General features: G+C 43.1%; 1 protein-coding gene across 2 annotated transcripts in view; it reads left to right on the forward strand.

Annotated features, from left to right (window-relative positions):
* The window catches only part of LOC137435522 (E3 ubiquitin-protein ligase pellino homolog 2), a 336,475-nt gene that overhangs the window by 123,998 nt on the left and 191,759 nt on the right, over nt 1-20,718 (forward strand). For both annotated transcript variants that reach the window (XM_068129398.2, XM_068129400.2), the window contains one exon: nt 3,367-3,496. In XM_068129398.2, the coding sequence (XP_067985499.1) occupies nt 3,367-3,496 (130 nt within the window). The remainder of the gene's footprint in view (nt 1-3,366; nt 3,497-20,718) is intronic.

Raw genomic sequence — 20,718 nt, forward strand, 5'->3', positions numbered from 1 at the left:
TTGACGTTTTTGTGACGACTGTCATCAAACGGAAAAGTAATATATCTTAACGGAAAAGAAAAAGCGAATTTTTAATATATGTCGACATTTTCCCCGACTGTTATTTTAGGCGTGTATTTTCGTGTATCATCGTGGCGCGATTTTAAAAATATATCTCTGCATTTTCCCGTGTGTGCGTGAATGTTCTCAATTATTTCTGACACCGAGTCTAAAACCATCGATAAAAATTAAATCAGATGGTGAATTCGATAAAATCGTGAGGGTGACTCAATGAATGGGCTTTATTTTACAGGCCTTTGAGAATTCATTTAGTTCTATAAATGGAAACTTTCATCGGATTTTCTTCCCGTTTTTTTTCAACCGAGTCTAAAACTATGTTAGCGACTGTTAAAAATGAAATGATATATCAAATTTGAGTTGAAATAAACCTGTGTGAGAGAGAAAGACAGCATGGGCCTAACTAAACAGACCTCAAAGCTATTCGAGTTAATAAAATGGTGGATATTTGTTTTCATGAAGCCTCTCCAAGAATGGGTGGAGCTATGGGTGGAGCTACTCTGCAAACGGACTAAGCCACACCCCTGGACAGACGGATCACCTACGCCTATTATAATATATATATATATATATATATATATATATATATAATATATATATATATATATATATATATATAAATATATATGTATGTATATATATATATATATATATATATATATATAATATATATATGTATGTTCATGATTGATTCACCTGATGTGCACCTGATTCTAATTTGAAGTAGTGATAAATGTAGGGGTGTACTTACTTTTTACACATTCGAAATTTGCATTTATGCTTATTTAAATTATACAATGGATTACAAAATGTAAATGTTTCATCATATTTGTTATATTATATCACCTTTATCTATCAATTTTGTTGAAATGAAGATCAAATAGCTGAATGTTGAAATATGTTGAAAAAGTCAAAACTTTAAATGGGGTGTACTTACTTTTTCACGTGACTGTATGTATATATATATATATATATATATATATATATATATATATATATATATATATATATATATATATGTATATGTATACATACACACACACACACACACACACACACACACACACACACACACACACACACACACACACACACACACACACACTAGCCGAAAGCACCCGGCATTGCCCGGGTTCTTTTTGAATGAATTTACTACTATTATTCAGCTTTTACTCGTGGCCGTAGAACATTGACTACTATAATTCAGCTCAACTTTTAATTGCGAAATGGGCCCAGCCCGGCCGAAGCGGCCTCGACCGGCCTCGCCACCTCGCCTATAACCTTCCCGGGGCCCATCCCGACATTTTCAGTTATTTTTGAATGAATTTACTACTATAATTCAGCTTTTACTCGTGGCCGTAGAAGATTGACTACTATAATTCAGCTCGGCTTTTAATTGCAAAATGGGCCCAGCCCGGCCGAAGTGGCCTATAACCTTCCCGGGGCCCGTCCTGTCATTTTCAGTTCTTTTTGAATGAATTTACTACTATAATTCAGCTTTTACTCACGGCCGTAGAATATTGACTACTATGATTTAGCTCAGCTTTTAATTGTGAAATGGGCCTAGCCCGGCCGAAGCGGCCTCGACCGGCCTCGCCACCTAGCCTATAACCTTCCCGGGGCCTGTCCCGACATTTTTTGTTGCAGAGGTTTCCTCCTATCTTTCACCGTTCAGGAGATTAGCGTGTGCAGACAAACAAACAAACAAACAAAAACTTTCTTTTATATATATCTATCTATAATTCCAGTAATCTCTGTGTGTCTGTGTGTTTGTTTGTCTGTGACCGCTGTTTCTCGACAACCACGGGTCCGATATACTTGAAACTTGCCAGGTATATTGCTGGGGACCCGAGGATGTGCCTTTTCAAGGTTTCATATTAATCGGAGAAGTAGTTACCGAGCTATGTCCAAAAAACGATTCAACCAATCAGAGAGCAGCGAGCTATCACGTGTGCCGAACGTGGCGAACAGACTCTGCCTCGGACGGCACATTTGAGAGCGTATTCATTTATTTCACGTTGGCAAACTATGTTGGCGTTAAACTATGTTTTAAAACTAATTAAAACTAATTTGCGATTCATCGTAACTGCGATATGCGACCTTCCGGACAGTCAAATGAGGACGTCACTTCCGGACTTACGGATAGTCATAGTGACGACGTACTGATGCTGAACGTGGCGAGCAGACGCTGTAAGGTACGATCGATTGTAGTACACGTTTATAATAACTCTGCCGATACAGGCCCGATTAACTGCAGCGCCATCCGAGCTGCGGCGTCGGGACGATACATTCATTGTACGGTCACATCACGCACTTACGGGCACGCCCATGGGCCCATGGGCACGCCCATGCATGCATGGGCGAAGACATTTTTTTTTTTTTTTTTGGCAAGGAACGGGCACCCACGTACGGGCACGTCCTAGTAATAATAATATAGATATATATTTTAGTGGGATTAATTATTTATTTTATTTATTTTTGAAGGTTGTTCAAGTTCCAATAACCATGTTTCATAGTAAATGCAGGTCAATGCACTTTCAGTCCAGTTTAAATTTTGAAAGTTCATTTTCATTCCTCATGAAAGGAGCTTTCTTCCCCGAGTAGCAAACCAAGGCACTTTATTCCTGCATTTGGATTCCGAGGGATAGACATGCTTCTATAAAAACTGCTGCCAGAATTGTCATTTGTCTCCTCACCGGGGTTTATTATTTTATTTCCGTACAAGGAATGGTAAAAAGTTTCCAATCTAAACATTTGAAATTTCTTCGAATCGGTTGATTTGGGGATAAGGGGCTCGTGCAGGATTAAAGCCGCTTCTTATGCCTGCGTGTGTACGCGTGTCCGTGCACGCACATGCCCCGAATGCTTTCCAATCTGCATTTCCAATCTGCCATCCATTGCCATAGCTGTAAATCTGTGCAGTGCTCTTTTGGCAGCGCATAGATTTCAGAAAATTGCATGGGTCCCTCTGCACTATTTCAAAATGATGAATGATGTCCAAGCACCAAAGTCGAAGTTTTTTTTTTTCTTCTTTTTTTTTTCCCTCCCCCGGTAATCTCTCGGTGCCATTTTCATGTGCAACTGGGGAAATGTTGATGTGGACAGGTTAATGTGGTTTTCTGGTGTTTGTTTTGATGTGTGAACTTTACAAACAATCTAACCAGGCAGAACAGATACCAGTGCTGCGGCTGAAGGCCGCTTGCGATTGGAATAAGAGCTGGGTTTCATGTTATTTACCTGGCCATAAATGTAACTTTACCAGGCCGCTTGTTGTGAAAAATTACAGCTGACTTGGGGTTTTACTTTCAGGTACAATGGCTCTCTGCCTGGAGGTGAGCGCGGGCGTCGGAAAAGCAGATTTTCTCTCTTCAAGCGGCCCAAAGCGAATGGCGTGAAACCCAGCACAGTGCATGTGACTGCTACCCCACAAGCGGTCAAGGTATCATCCATCGTGCGAGTGTTGCATCTTCACATGAATCCGTCATACATTGTCTGTGTCCGATTATGCGTATTCATATGCTGTGCTTGATAATTAAATATGTTTCCTCTTTTTTTTTTGTCTTGTCTTTCTCACCCTCTTTCAAATACCCCTTTGTATCGCTTTCCTCACCTTCTTGACCCTCTCCTCCTCCATCCACAAACTCTTCTTATGATGGTAAAGGATCTGATTTATCACAGTTAACAGGACAATTGCTGTTGGGATGACTGGGCCATAGCCGTGCTGTTTCCTTTGGATGTGTTATTACACTCATTGAACTGTCCCCGTCTGCGTCTCTTTGTGCAACTCTTGGCGGTCAATTACCACCTCCCTCAAATCGGCCTCTCTTCCCTTAGTCCATATCCTACAAATTCCTTTCTCGTTTCTGATCCTGAAAACACACATCCGACTGCAGCTCGTCATTGGAAATCTATTCGATGTGAGGCTTTGTGATAACGTTTTGATCACAATATAATAGTGTGTATGATCCAGTCAGTCACTGCATTGGTCACAAAAGGAAGTCGATGGTGAATACTTTCCACAACGTTTCTAGCAGCTTCTGTCTTAATATTTAATCACTTTTTGCTTTATTTTCCACCTGTGTTTTCATTTCTATATCCTAGGGTCTAGGCTCATGGAGGAGGTAAATGAGAGAGGTTGTATGTGCATCATGGCTGAGGCCATGATGTAGTGATGAGCAGTGCATTTGAAAGCCTGAAATGGGAAGGACATGGAGAGACGATTCTACAATGGAGCAGAATAAGGGGACAAATGAATCGATGCAGGTGGGAAGTCCAGGCTGATTTGTTTTTGATTGACTTGGTCGACTCGTTTGCTGTTACGTCTCTACAGCCCTGCGAGTGCGTGCACATTCAAATCGGCACTTGCATACGTTTCATTTTCACGGCTTCAGCGGCAATAGATTGTAATTTCACCCCAGATCCACTTTTTTGAAATACCAACTTCTTTCCTGGAAGTCCTTGGTGTCCTTGTGTTTTATACTTCTTCCACCCCCCCCCCCCCCCATCCCCCTTCCTTCCCACACCTCCTCCCCCCAAGCCCTCTCCCTCCCACAGATCTCCCGATGTCCCTGCTCGCAAATGTTGTGTTTGTGTGCTTCCCCTTCTCTCCCCATCTTGTCTACCGCTCCCCATATTATACGTTTTATGTGTCTCTTTGATTTTTTGTGTGATAAATGTTAGCTCTTTCACGAACCTCGATCATGTATACAAAAAAAACCAAAAAAAACAATTGTGACTTCCCAAATCACTATTACTCTCCAGTAATCGGCCTGAGCTTTGCTAATGCAGTTCTATAAATTGTTGTGATGAAGTGAACTTGGAGAACGCTGTGAGGAGGTAAAGATGCTCGGTCGAGTGTGACGTGATGTGGCCGTGGTTGATGCAACGCACAATTCCATGGAACTTTTCGATCGGTAACTTTGGATTTTGACGTATTTCGTTGCAACCTCTCCCCACCCTCTCCTACTTGAAGCTTTGATGGGATTTGCTGACTTCCGGCTTGCTTGCACCACACGTCCTTGAGCAAATTGTGTTAAACTGTACGGCGTCTGTGCATGGTGCCGCTCGTTCAAATTGCTTGTGCTGATAACGTGAGCCATTCCTGCTTCAATGCTAATTGTTTGTTTTTTTTGTTTTTTTAACCGGCAATCCAGCACCAGGACTATTTCCTCGTGTTAGCGATGCAAAGGATTGGGCTTAGGACTCATTGGTGGGTGTGTTTTAATATATGCACGCGAGGCCATCTGTTGGTTGCACTTAATTGCGCTCTCCATCTGCACTGGCCGCTGCTCTCTCCGAGATCATTTACTTGTCGTGCCTTTCACATCACTCAGTAAAAAAGTGAATATATTAGGGAACATAACTTCATGTTTTACTTTATTTGAACTCGCAGTTATTTGAGACTCTAAGGATTATTGGCTTGTGAGAGGATGGTTTTTCTTTTTGTTAGCTCACCTGGAACATAGTTCCAGGGAGCTTATGCGACAGCGCATCATCGGTCTGTATACACTTACAACTTCTTCTCCAAAACCTTTGATGGGACTGTGACCAAATTTGGCACAAATTATATTTGTTATGTTGTGACTAAAGTTTGGTCATTGCATTGAAAAAAATCGGGGTCTCGGGGTGTTTACCGGGAGTCCAATTGGATCCAGGTTTGACCCCTCAAAATAGGAATTTTATTTTTCCTCTGAAACGACACAAACTATTTCGATGAAATTTGACCACAACCTTCATCACCCGTGATGTACCGAAGTTTATTCACAGCACTGAGAAAATCGATGTCTCCGGGGAGGAGGGTCGAAGTGGGTCCAGGTTCGTGGGTCCAACAAATTCAATGAAACCTAACTACAACCTTCACCACCCGTGATATATACCAAAGTTCGTAGAAAAATTGGAGTCTGAGGAGGTATATGGGGTGGAGGGGGGGGAGGGTTGCCCTCCAAAATAGGTATAGTTTCGTTTGTTTAAAATCTTATGATTATGTTGGTATAATTGTACATGCTGCCCTATCTTCTAGCAACTATTGAAATTGGTTTCATATACCGTGATACGGTTTAAAATACCTTTAGTCAGTGTAGTATACTGCTTTATTCTACCAGGTGAGCGCCCATGGGGTATTGCCCCTATTTTTATTTGCTAGTCTGGAGCCATCACAGAACTCCCATCGTACATCGACTAATTGTCTGCACAGTGTGGCAACCCTGCTCTTTTAGTTTCTTGAGCGAGAAGATGTAGCGTACAAAAAACAAACCCAAAGCAATCTGCCTGGTATGAGGTGCTCCATTACTGGAATTTGATGCTCCATCAGAAACTGGCGTAGACATCGCAGTGTGCACTATTGTATTCTCAATCGTTGCAGGACTCCATTTGTCAGGGCAATGGTGGCCAATTGCATATCTACAAGCGGGTAGTTTGGTTGTATGCGGTACTGCTCGACCGTCTTTCCAATTTAAGAGGCCTATCCATATCATCCGTCACACTGGCAGCCAAAGTTTGATAAAAATAGGAGACACTGGGCCATGTTGGTTCATAGGATGCATGGATAGCACAAGTGGTCCTCTAAGATCACATGGGTCAGACACTCTATAAACACAATTGTTGGCAGTTCTCTGCATGACAAGAAATGTTTTTACCTTCTCTCTTTCCATAGTCGAGGCATTTCCATCTGTCTTTCAGTCCGGTTCCATAGATAACGGCTTTTGGGTAAAGTTCTCACTTTTTGTGTGATCGTAAAGGACAAGGCATAAATTCCCCGTGGTGTTTCTTTCGTGTATCTGCGGAGAAATGTAGACGCGAGATGAAAACTGAAGGGGGTTGGTGTGGTGTTTGAATTGGGCCAATATGTGGTCGCCTGTTTTTGTTGGATTTGCTCCGTGTTGACTCTAATCCTCTCTTAATTCCTATCTTAATTCACTCCACGGTGCGAGGCTGCATGATGGGCCAAATACTCATCAGTCCCACTATGCCGGCTTGTTTTGTGTGGAATCCGATGGCACTGTGGCTTGCCTTTTGGAGTGCAATGTTTGCTCCCAAATAGTTGGATCACCTTTTGTGGTTATACAGTCGAGTAGTGCTGCCTGTGGCATTTTTTATTTGTGCTCTTATGATAAGCTTGTTGTTGGGGAATTCATTGGAAAAGTGGAATTGGTGTCCTGGGGCTGCCATTGGTGGGCTTTTTTGTTGCCTCATTGCGTCATCTGCATGCTAACATCTGCTCAGAAAAAATAAAACATGTCATAATGGGAACAAAACATGAATGAACTGCTTTTTGCTCTTTTTGAAGCAACATAATATACAGTCACGTGAAAAAGTAAGTACACCCCATGAAAAGTTTTGACTTTTTCAACATATTTCAACATACAGTGATTTGATCTTCATTTCAACAATATTGATAGATAAAGGTGAGATAATATAACAAATACCATGAAACATTTACATTTTGTATTCCATTGTATAATTTAAATAAACATAAATGCAAATTTCGCATGTGGAAAAAGTAAGTACACCCCTACATTTATCACTACTTCAAATACCTAGAATTAGAATCAGGTGCATCAGCTCAGGTGCAAATGATTAGAACATCATTAGAGAGGATCTTGGAGGAACCTGTCTTTTTTAAACCTCAGACATTTAGTTTGGTTTGCTCTTTGTTGTTGAAGTGTGCAGCGTCACCATGCCTAGATCAAAAGAGCTCTCTGAGGCTTTCAGAAAGAAGGTTATAGATGCTGACGAGTCTGGGAAGGGATTTAAAAAGATCTCCAAACAATTTGAAATCGATCATTCGACTGTCCGGAAGATCATCTACAAGTGGAGAAAATTCCAAACAACTGCCAACTTGTTCAGGCCAGGCCGCCCCAGCAAGTTCAGCCCGTGAGCAGACCGCAAGATGCTGAAAGAAGTCTCTAAGAACCCCAGAATGTCATCATGGGACCGACAGGTAGCTCTTGCCTCTGTTGATGTCAAAGTGCACGAGTCTACCATTAGAAAGAGGCTGCACAAATTTGATCTACATGGGAGGTGTGCCAGGAGGAAACCTTTGCTGTCCAGAAAGAACATCAGGGCAAGACTAAAGTTTGCCAATGAACACCTAGGCAAAGACCAGCACTTCTGGAACAATGTGCTCTGGACAGATGAGTCAAAGGTACAGCTATTTGGCCACAGTACCAGAAAACATGTTTGGTGAAAACCAAAGACAGCATTTGACCACAAGAACCTGATACCAATTGTAAAGCATGGTGGTGGAAATATTATGGTTTGGGGCAGCTTTGCTGCATCAGGGCCTGGGCAGCACACCATCATAGAATCCACTATGAATTCTTCATTGTACCAGAGGGTGCTTTAGGATAATGTGAGGCCATCTGTCGGAGAGTTGAAGCTCAACCGAAGGTGGGCCTTGCAACATGACAATGACCCGAAACATACCAGTAAATCCACCAAGGAATGGCTGAAAAGAAAGAAATGGAGGGTTCTGGAATGGCCAAGTCAAAGCCTGGATCTCAATCCCATCGAGATGTTGTGGGGGGATTTGAAACGAGCTGTGCATGCAAGAAACCCCTCAAACATCGCACAGCTGAAATAATTCTGCATGGAGGAGTGGGCAAAAATTTCTCCCAGTCGATGTCAGAGACTGGTAGACAGTTATAAGAAACACCTACTTGAGGTTGTTTCTGCCAAAGGGGGCAATACCACCTATTAGAGCCAAGGGTGTACTTACTTTTTCCACATGCGAAATTTGCATTTATGTTTATTTAAATTATACAATGGACTACAAAATGTAAATGTTTCATGATACTTGTTATATTATATCACCTTTATCTATCAATATTGGTGAAATGAAGATCAAATAGCTGTATGTTGAAATATGTTGAAAAAGTCAAAACTTTACATGGGGTGTACTTACTTTTTCACCTGACTGTATATAATCAGTCATTATGTGACTTCATACCATGAGTGGTGAACCACCATTAAGGTATCTCATCCAGCTATGCTGTACCTTAATGGGAGCTATAAGCACCGCCTGCCACACGGTACATTATATCTGGTATCCACTCACTATATGGAGTCGCCTGAATGCGGCCGGGAGTAACCAATCAAATTATAATTTAAGTTCTCCAGCCTAATGAACGCACACTGTGAAGTCACCGTCACGTACGTGCGCTTTGCCTGCCAGGCTCTGGAAGAGCCATCCGACAGTGCGTAATTTAGATCTAAGTTCAGATTCGAACTTAGTATCTTAGTATCTGATGGCAGATGAAGTCTATGCTGTCCTATAATAATAATAATAATAATGCATTTATTTTATATAGCGCTTTTCAGGAAGCCCAAAGACGCTTTGACAGAGTGCAAAACATAATGCATAGCAAAACATAAAAACAATTGCAAAAAAAGAAGAATCAATAGGGAAATATTCAAAGCACAAAGGAGGGAGAAGGAGGGGAGATAGTCAGGGGTTAGATGCTGTGGGTTAAATGTTGAATGCAGTGTTGAGCAGGTGGGTCTTGAGTGATGTTTTGAATGTGGTGAGTGAGGAGGAGTCTCTGATGGTGTGAGGTAGCGAGTTCCAGAGGGTGGGAGCAGCGATGGAGAAGGCCCTGTCCCCCCAGGATCTAAATTTGGTCCGGATGGGGGGGGTCAGGAGGTTGGTACCAGCAGAGCGGAGGTTGCGGGTGGGAGTGTGTCTGGAGAGGTCAGCCAGGTAGGATGGGGCCAGGTTATGGAGGGCTTTGTAGGTCAAGAGGAGGATTTTGTACTGGATTCTCTGGGAGATGGGGAGCCAGTGAAGCTTGTAAAGGACAGGGGTGATGTGGTCACTGGTCCGGGAATGGGTGAGTAGACGGGCAGCGGAGTTCTGAATGTATTGGAGTTTATTGGTGATTGTTGAGGGTGAACCATAAAAGAGGCTATTGCAGTAGTCCAGACAGGAAGTGATGAAGGCGTGGATGAGGGTTTCTGCAGCCACGGAGGAGAGGGATGGACGGAGACGGGCGATGTTTTTCAGGTGAAAGAAGGCTGTCTTTGTGATCTGTTTAGTGTATTTGTCGAAGGAAAGGGTTTGGTCAAAGATGATGCCAAGATTCCGGATGTGAGGGGAGGTGGATACTGGGAAACCGTCGATGTTGAGGGCAAAGTTATGGGTGGACTTGGTGAGCGTTTTTGGGCCAATGATGATTATTTCAGATTTATCACAGTTAAGTTTGAGGAAGTTGATTTGAAGCCAGGATGTTATTTCAGTGATGCAGTTTGTCAGGATAGAGTGGGTGGCGGTGGAGATGGACTTGGTGGAGATGAAAAGCTGGATGTCATCGGCGAAGCAGTGGAATTGGAGACCATGACGGCGGATTAAGTGACCGAGGGGGGACAGGTAAAGGATCAAGAGGAGGGGGCCAAGAACTGAACCTTGGGGGACACCTTGGGGGAGGGGAGCAGTGGGGGATTTGCAGTTATTGATGGAGATGAACTGACGTCTGTCAGAGAGGTATGATTTAATCCAAGAGAGGGCAGTGCCGGTAATGTTAAAGGTGGTTTCAAGTCGGGTGAGGAGGATGGTGTGATCGATGGTGTCAAAGGCGGCGCTGAGGTCGAGGAGGATGAGAATGTTGAGGTTGCCAGCGTCAGAGGAGAGGAGAAGGTCGTTGGTGATTTTGAGGAGAGCAGTTTCAGTACTGTGGTTGGAGCGGAATCCAGATTGGAATGTTTCATACAGGTTATTGGCAGAGAGGTGATGTTTGAGTTGAGTGGCTACAGCGCGTTCCAAAACCTTTGACAGAAAGGGTAGGTTGGAGATGGGTCTGAAGTTATTTAGGGTGTCAGGGTTTAGTCCAGGTTTTTTCAGAATGGGGGTAACAGCAGCAATTTTGAGGGATGGTGGGATGGTGGGACGATGCCTGTAGACAGGGAGGAGTTTATTGTTGCAATGATAAGTGGAGAGAGAGCAGGAAGGGAGGCCTTGACAAAGCTGGAGGGGATGGGGTCAAGAGTGCAGGTGGCAGTTTTCATTCCGATGAGGAGTTCAGAGAGGTCAGTAGGGGAGACTGGGGAGAATTGAGACAGGGGATGGCAGGATAAGGGGGGGCAGGTGGTTTGAGGGGGAGCGGGTGCGGCGGTGGTCAAGCTGTTGTAGATGTTTTCAATTTTGCGTTGGAAGAATGAAAGGAAGGAGATGCAGTTGTCTATTGTGAATGACTGGGTGGTGGTGTTCAGGGGGCTGAGGAGTTTGTTTATTGTAGAGAAGAGTGCTTTTGGGTTTCCGGAGCCAGAGTGGATAATTTGAGAGTAGTAGGCGGAGCGGGCGCGGGAGAGGGCATCTTTATAGTGTTGTATGTGGTCCTTGTAGGCCTGGGAGTGAACTGTGAGACCTGTTTTATTGCGGAGTCTTTCAAGTTGGCGAGCACGAGTTTTCATCAGGCAGAGTTCAGGGGTAAACCAGGGAGCAGAATGGGTGAAAGAAACTGTTTTGGTTTTTATAGGCGCAAGTTGGTCAAGGCAGGAGGAGAGAGTGTGGTTGTAGTAGTCAGTGAGGTCAGAAGGAGTGTGGAGGTCAACGAAGGGAGAAGTGGACATTTTTTCAGAGAGGGTCAATGAGAATGAGGTAGGTGAAAGAGTGTTTAGCTTACGGAAGTTGATAGTGCGATAATGCCTTGGTGCTGGGGTGGGGATGTTGATGGTCAGAGTGATGGCTAGGTGGTCAGAGAGAGTGAGGTCAGAGCCAGAGAGATGGTGCAAAATTAGTCCAGTAGAGCAGACAAGGTCCAAAATGTGACCACGGTTATGGGTAGGAAAGTTGACATGTTGAGTGAGGTTAAAGCAGGTGAGTAAATCAGTGAAGTCAGTGGTTAGCGTGGAGTCAGTGGAGTCCATGTGGATATTGAAATCACCAAGGAGGAGGATTGAGGGGGAGAGGGAACATAGCTGGGTCAGAAAGTAGGAGAAGTCAGACAGGAATGATGGGTGTGGTTTGGGAGGGCGGTAGACAACAGCCATGACTGACTGTGTGTGACCAGAGAGTTTAAAAGCCAGGTGTTCAAATGATGGAGCAGATGAGATGGAGATGAGGTTGGTCTTGATGTCTCTGAGGGCCTTCTCTGAGGGCCTGTCCACGATGAAGCTAACTCTGAGGGCCTTTCACTCAGTCACCGCAGGTTTGTTGGTGGTCTTTCTGTCTTCTACCGACTCCTCTCCGGCCTTGCTCCCCCAGCTCTGTCTGTGCTCTGTCCCCCAAATATTCCTACAGGTGGCACAAGATCTGCCTGCAATCCTCTTCTGGTGAAACTGCCAAAATCAAGACTCTCCTATGAAGGAAATGTATTGTTGTCCAATGGTGAAGATAACCTGCTGTCCTATTAAGGAAATATTTTGTTGTCCAATGGTGAAGATAACCCGCTGTCCTATGAAAGAAATGCTTGTTGTCCAATCATGAAATAACCCGCTGTCCTATAAAGGAAATGTCTTGTTATCCAATGGTGAAGATAACCTGCTGTCCTATGAAAGAAATGTCTTGTTGTCCAATGATGAAGATAACCCACTGTCCGATGAAGGAAATGTCTTGTTATTCAATGGTGAAGATAACCCGCTGTCTGATGAAAGAAATGTCTTGTTGTCCAATGATGAAGATAGTCCACTGTCCTATGAAGGAAATGTCTTGTTATCCAATGGTGAAGATAACTCGCTTTCCTATGAAGGAAATATCTTGTTGTCCAATGATGAAGATAACCCGCTGTCCTATGAAGGAAATGTCTTGTTATCCAATGATGAAGATAACCCACTGTCCTCTGAAGGAAATGTCTTGTTGTCCAATGATGAAGGTAACCCGCTGTTCTGTTAAGGAAATATTTTGTTGTCCAATGGCGAAGATACCCCGCTGTCCTATGAAAAAATGTCTTGTTGTCCAATGATGAAATAACTCGCTGTCCTATGAAAGAAATGTCTTGTTGTCCAATGATGAAGTTAACCCGCTGTCCTATAAAGGAAATGTCTTGTTGTCCGATGATGAAGATAACCTGCTGTCCTATGAAGGAAATGTCTTGTTGTCCAATGGTGAAGATAACCTGCTGTCTTATGAAGGAAATGTCTTGTTGTCCAATGATGAAGATAACCTGCTGTCCTGTGAAGGAAATGTTTTGTTATCCAATGATGAAGATAACCCGCTGTCCTGTGAAGGAAATGTCTTGTTGTCTAATGATGAAGATAACCTGCTGTCCTATGAAGGAAATGTGTTGTTGTCTAATGATGAAGATAACCTGCTGTCCTATGAAGGAAATGTCTTGTTGTCCAATGATGAAGATAACCCGCTCTCTTATGAAGGAAATGTCTTGTTGTCTAGTGAAGATTTGTTTCGACTTTTTGAGTACAATATGAAAGGAAGGCATAGAGTAAACACCATGAGACAGCGACCCTTTTACGGAGCCACACCTGACGTAGAAGTGGAAGTCGTTGGCAGGCAGACAAAGGCATGTCACATTCTATTGTCACTCCCAATCACCAAATATGAAAATTGCAAGGTCACTGCTTCCATCTAAGGAATCGTGGTTGGGGTGACATGTGAGTGGTGATTTCATATCCCCGAGGGTGGCTCCGTTGTAGTTTCTTTATACGCTGCCCTTCTGCAAGAATGATAACACTACAAACCAGAAATTGGAGCTTAGATTTGTTAGGCCAAGATGTTAGCTCAAATACTCAATTAGCTTGAAAGATGCTCCAACACCTTTGTCACCCACAGGATTGAAGAAGAGAATTGGCTTTGCCTACACATGACATGAGCATAGCAATTATTGTGATTTCCGCATGGATCCGGCCCGACCTAAACTATTCGCTAACACGCAACCTGTTGAGCTATTTTATCTCACTCGGTGCTTATTTTTCATATTTTTCAAGTGCCGTTCATTGGGATTTTATTTTTATTTTTTTACTTTCACACGTAGGTGGCCCTTTAAAGGATCATGAGAACTGAAATGAAATATTGCTCAGTTCTTATCCAGTGTTCTCCACATAAATACAGCACGGATAGAGGAGCAAGTTTGGAGTTATGAAAAGGTGAGGGAGATGTCCAAGGCCACTACAAACCTGCCAACAATTGTGATACATTTATAATCATTACTGCACTCCAGTTTATAATCTTTCTACGGTAATGCTGTGTTCACACAGGAAAGTTTGTTCTGACTAAATGCAAAGTGTGTGGATGGAAGATCCATCCTAAAATTTTGGATTAGGTGATCGTTCTCGGGCCATGGACTTTTAGTATGGATTAAACATTTGTGAACACAGCATCAGCATTTGGTCCAGCATAACCTGCTATCTGAGGGCGCCGTCTGTGGCGATTATACGTCTTCGAGCAAGGGTTTCCAGTCTTGGTGTAGTTCTTTGGAATAATGCCATTTGGCCTTGCCACTGAGGCCTGAACACTCAACAGGCCATAATATATATGAAGCATGCGCATAAAATGAATGAACGTGGTGGTAATGTGCACCTCTGCATCTCACATGATTTATTTTGTTCCATAATCCCGTGGTTGACTGCCGCACTATTTCGTGATACCAACTACTTTGCTACCTACTTCTTTACCCATATTAAACAATTCCATGTGAATGCCAAAAACTTAATGCGAATGAAAATTCTTGCAAATTCAGGTCATGCACGGTTTGTCTGTGAGACCTCAGCATAAGTGTCAAGTACATTTATGCTTGACTTAGATACACACATGCACGATGCACAATATATGTATGTATATATATATATATATATATATATATATATATATATATATATATATATATATATATATATATATAATATTATATTATATTATTTATATATTACTAGGGCATGCCCGTACTATATATAAGCTAGGACGTGCCCGTACGTGGGTGCCCGTTCCTTGCCAAAAAAAAAAAATAATAATAATTTGTGTAGGGGTGTGTGTGTGTAAACATCCTAGGGCGTGCCCGTACGTGGGTGCAAAAAAACATGCGTGCAAACAACAACAAAAAAAAACTTTGAAACCACGTGGCAGTAACGACCACAGAACCCCCCCCCCCCTCTATTTACATGAATGGTTTGGTCCATTCGCAACGACCACAGAACCCCCCCCTCTATTTACATGCAATGGTTTGGTCCATTCGCAACGCGCCAAAGCGAACGGCGAACGGCTAAATCGCCATAGCTCGGTAAGTACTTGTCCGATTAATTTCAAACCTTGAAAAGGCACATCCTCGGGTCCCCAGCAATATACCTGGCAAGTTAAAAGTATATCGGACCCGTGGTTGTCGAGAAACAGCGGTCACAGACAAACAAACAAACGTACAAACGTACAAACGTACAAACGTACAAACAAACACACAGAGATTACTGGAATTATAGATAGATATTATACATACGAGTGAGGTACCCGTGCTAAGCATGGGTGGGAGGCCAGAAGCAAACGGCGAATGCTAAAGCATGAAACCAATAAATTCCACATTCCTGTAGCACCTTCAGTCGCACGTCAGACATGGACAGCAAGTTCGTGAAAGACTTCCATGAAAAAGGTACCTGTTCGCAAACAAACGGGTACGTTTGTTCTATGCCCAGTCAATGGCGAATCTGCATATGGCGATCCGCGAATTTCACGTTTAGAAAGTAGAAACCATCACGGCATTTCGTCATTCACTTGAACTCGATATCTCTTTTTTCATTCCAAACAGCATAACTCCAATCACAAATTAAATAGCATTAATATAAAAAATATACTTTTAACAACATTCGTGACATAAACAAATATTTAAATCCTGATGGGAAGTTCCGTACGGTTGGGTGAATACAATTACGAATTCAAAATCTGAATTGTATTCACTCAATTCCAATCATCAATTGATACTTTTACAAAATAGTGTTTCAAATGACGGTTGTATTGGGATATTATCAAACCAGCTCATTGCCGTCATCTGTCCACTTCCGCATTCGCGGCAGGTTCATAATTCTCATCAAAATCTAAACAGTATTTGTAGAATTTCAATAAAAGCCACATCATTTTTTTTTTTTTTTTTTTTTTTTTTTTTGTATACTGAATCGGGGCTCGTGAAAGAGCTAACATTTACTTCACAAACAAATCGACCAGACAAACAAAATATATAAAAAGTGGAAGCGGAAGACAAGATGGCAAGAGAAGGGGAAGCACACAAACACAACATTTGAGAGCAGGGAGATGTGTGGGAGGGAGAGGGCTTGGGGGAGGAGGCATGGGAATGGGGGGGTGGGGGGGGGGGGGGGGGTGGGAGAAGTATAACACACAAGAACACCAAGGACCTCCAGGACAGAAGTTGGTATTTCAAAAAAGTGGATTTGGGGTGAATTTAGCGGGGTAGAAAAGATCAAGGTTTTGGATGGGGGAAGATAAGAGATGGTGGTGAACAGCTGTTTTAAAGACCTGGAGGGTGGAGTGGGATTGAAGAGAGTGAGGGAGTTTGTTCCAGAGGTGGGAGAAAAGAGGAATGAAGGAGTGAAGGTGAGCAGAGAGTCATGATTTTGGCAGTTTAACCATAAGAGGGTTGCAGGCAGATCTTGTGCGACCTGTAGGAATATTTGCAGGACAGAGCCCATAGAGAGCTGGGGGGGCAAGGCCAGAGAGGAGTCAGTAGAAGACGGAAAGACCACCAACCTGCCTGCGGTGAGTGAGTGAGAGACCCTTGGAGTTAGCTTCATCGTGGGAGATTCCAATTATTCTGAACGCTTTGGTTTCAACAGCGTGAAGACGAGCTAGGTGTGAGGCAGGAGCACCAGCCCAGAGGGAGAGCAGTATTGCATTGAGCTGCGGATGAAAGCCTTGTATGTGGTGAGGAGCTCAGGTGTGCCAAGGAAGGACTTGCACGACGGAGGATGCCCAGTCGGCGACTGGATTTAGGAGCTCAGGTGTGCCAAGGAAGGACTTGCACGACGGAGGATGCCCAGTCGGCGACTGGATTTGGAGGCCAGATTTGAAATGTGGTTTTCCCAGGAAAGATCATGGCAGATAGTGAGACCCAAAAGCTTGAGTGACAGAACTTATTGGAGAGGATTATTCAGAAAGTGGATGGGAAGGTTGTTCAGTCGGTCTTTTCGGAGAGACATCGTAAGAGTGTGAGATTTGTCAGGATTGAAAGACATGTTCCACTTGTTTGCCCAGTCTGTGATTTTGTCCAGGTCTGCAGAGAGTGAGGAGGCTGCAGACTGCCGATCTGAGGGATGAAGAATGGAGCGACAGAGAGTAGAGTCATCAGCAAAGAGATAGAGAGGATTTTCAAGAGAGTCAGACAGATCATTGATGAAGACCAGAAAAAGCACAGGGCCCAGAACACTGCCTTGGGGAACTCCAGCCTGAACAGGAAGAGGAGATGAGAGAAACCCATTCAGGGCCACACGTTGACTATGACTAGAGAGGATGTCCGCCAGCCATGCGTGGAGATTTCCATTGATACCAAAAGAGGAGAGTTTGGTGAGCAGAGCGGGGTGCCAGACCGTATCGAAGGCACGTGATATGTCAAGGGAGACAGCTCTAATTTCCTGTTTGGCATTGAGGACCTCCATCCATTGTTGAGAAAGCAGAAGCAGCATGTCCAGTGTAGAGTGACCAGGTCTGAAACCAAATTGATGATCAGACATCAAGCCATTGGAGAAGAGGAAAGATTTCATATCTGAAGCAAAGATGGATTCCATGACTGCTGATAAATTGGGAGAAGGCTGATTGGTCTGTAGTTGCTGGGATCTGTTTTTGCACCTTTTTTGTGCAAAGCGGTGATGTTGGCAGATTTCCAAGCAGATGGCAGATGACCTTGAGCAAAAGAGAGGGTGCAGAGAACAGAGAGAGAGGGAGTGAAAGAGCGGAAGAACAGGATTTTAGGACCCGTGGGCTAATGCCCACGTTGCAGAATGTAAGCTGCGCTTCTCTGTAACTGTAACTGTAAGCTGCGCCGCTCTTCCGTTGAACTTGGGGACGGTGAGTGAGCTTTGGCGTCGCTCTTCCTTTTGTGCGCATTTTCTACACATATCACACATCTTACACACATATCACACATCTTACACACATATCACTATGCATGCTTGACTGATGTAAATGCCTGTTGTTTTTTATAGACTAAGAAGAAGACCTTTGTTGGTCGAAAGCTTGTCAAATTAAAGATCGACGTCCTGAAGCTACGTCCGCGTCTGATTTAATCTCCCGATTATATATATCTGTCTATCTATATATATATATATATAATATAATAATATATATATATACAGTGGTACCCTTCGGCTTACGAGTGCCCCAACGTACGAGTTTTTCGGGATACGAGCCGTCGCTCGGGCGGTTTGTTGCTTTGGGATACGAGCCGAGATCCGATGTACGAGCTCAAAAAATTTATTTTTTTGAATTTTCCGGTTGTGGCTTCCGGTTCCGGTCACGTGGTTATCTTGCCGTGAAAGCATCTCTGCTTGGATATAAAACACGCAATCGTCGAAATACATGAGCGAGGAATCTCCTTGCTCCAGCCGGTGACGTCATCGGCGGGGATCCCCGCCTCCAGAGTGGCTGGTCACGTGACCGCCAAAGCGTGTCGCGCGTGCGGGTATAATGAGCTACACCTGTGGATCACGTGACCACGGAAGCACGCCTCGCTTGAGAGGCATGGCTTTCGGTTTGCGTTTTGCTTTATAAGGTGCGATAAATGGGCTTTTGAGTGTTAGCGGTTCATGGCGTTGGCGGTTCATGGCGGTTGACGGTTCATGGCGTTGACGGTCAAAAACCCATTACATCAATTTTACCAGGCACTGTACAGTAAGTACAATGGACACCAAATGCACGGTGGAAGGCTAGAAGTAGAAGATCGTCCAAGACAAGTGAGAATAAGCCATACTTTGGAGATGACGTCATTCGCTGGTCCGATAACCAAAGATGTGGTATAAAAAACCAGGTGAGCTAACAATGCAGCAATGAAGGAATTCGGCCAAGGCACAGGCACACAACGACCTACCTACATCGAAAGACTCAATGCCAATGGTGACAGAAGCCAAGACGGCCGGCTTAAACACCGCCGAAAGACCACGGTGTACCAACTTACGATGCAGAACATCTTGCACTTAATATGATGACAACAGGTGCCATCCTCTGACGTACCATTACAGGTACAGGTACAGTACACGTGAGCACAGAGCAAAAGTTCACTGAAACCGAGATTAAGAAAAAAGAAAAAAACACCTCGTGGTCCGTGCTCGATATCCGAGTTTCAATCTTTTCAAACACATGATGCTCTCGGTCACGGTATCTCCTGCGAGCTGCTTCTCCTTCAACCACACAAACAACAACTTCTCCATATCTTCATGGATAGAGGTTCGGAGCTTTGAAATAATCGTAACGCCCTTGGCTGGCGTTATAGCCTTTATGGACTCCTTCTGCTTCAAAATCGTACATATCGTAGAAGGAGTACGATCGTACTGCCTCGCCAAGTCGACAACACGCACACCTCACCTGGCATGCTCTTCTCCCTCTGCTTTAATTAAAACCAGTTTATTTCTTTACATTCTCTTGTATTATGTACAGTATATACGAGGTCGTGCTTGTTTATACATTATTTGTTATTTATAAAGTACATTTTTGTTATTTAAAAGCACCTAACAAAAAAAATTGGTGTTTTTTTTTTTGAAGCTGGAACGGATTAATAGCATTTCAATGCATTTGAATGGGAAAATTTGCTTTGACTTACGAGCGATTTGGCTTACGAGCTCCGTCACGGAACGGATTAAACTCGTAAGCCGAGGTACCGACTGTATATATAGTAAATATATTATATATTATATTATATATCTATATCTATATCTATATATATATATATATATATATATCTATATCTATATCTATATATATATATATAGTATATATATTATATATATAATATATATATTATATATAATATAATATATAATTATATTATATATATATATATTAATATATACTATATAATTATATATTATATATATAGATATATAAGATATATATTATATATACCTATATTAGATATATATAAGATATATAGTATATATCATATATATATAGATATACTATTACTATCTATATATCATAGATATAGTTGCGGTTGTGCCATAAAGGCCAAACCCCCTATAATTCGTTGCACGACAACATGTATCCTGCAGTCATTCGTTATTTTCTATTGAATGTAAAGATTAGCCCTTTCCCATTGTGTAGTAATCAAAACCCAATATGCGTTGAAGTTAGACAGGATTTCAAACCCTCGTTGGTTAAGGGAAGCCATTTTTAATGACCAGGAAGGCGTGGCCAAAAGCACCGCCCATGTGACCAATGGCGAGCTGGGAACCCGTCGCCATGATGCGACAAGCCTCAGCCAATGGGGAGGCTCTGGAACATTTTGAAGGGGGTGGGCAGGTCTGATAATATCCCAGTCCAGCGCATTATCACTCTTTTTCCTGGGATTTCTCTGCGCACAGGACGATCTCTCTTGCCTTGGATTTTGCCTCGTGGGCGACACCCTGCTCTGGACTCTCTTGTTTTGGCTCCACCAGACGACACGTGTTTTGGCCTTTGTGTTTCGTCGACCACCATCACCTCTTTGCCGATCTTTTGCGCCATCTGGCTGACCTGCAAGCGTTGGCTTTTCTACACGACTCACCTGCGCTGAAGTTCATCTACCTGTGCTA

This window comes from Myxine glutinosa, chromosome 9 (assembly GCF_964187855.1).
Source record: "Myxine glutinosa chromosome 9, kmMyxGlut1.1, whole genome shotgun sequence".
Taxonomy (NCBI): domain Eukaryota; kingdom Metazoa; phylum Chordata; class Myxini; order Myxiniformes; family Myxinidae; genus Myxine; species Myxine glutinosa.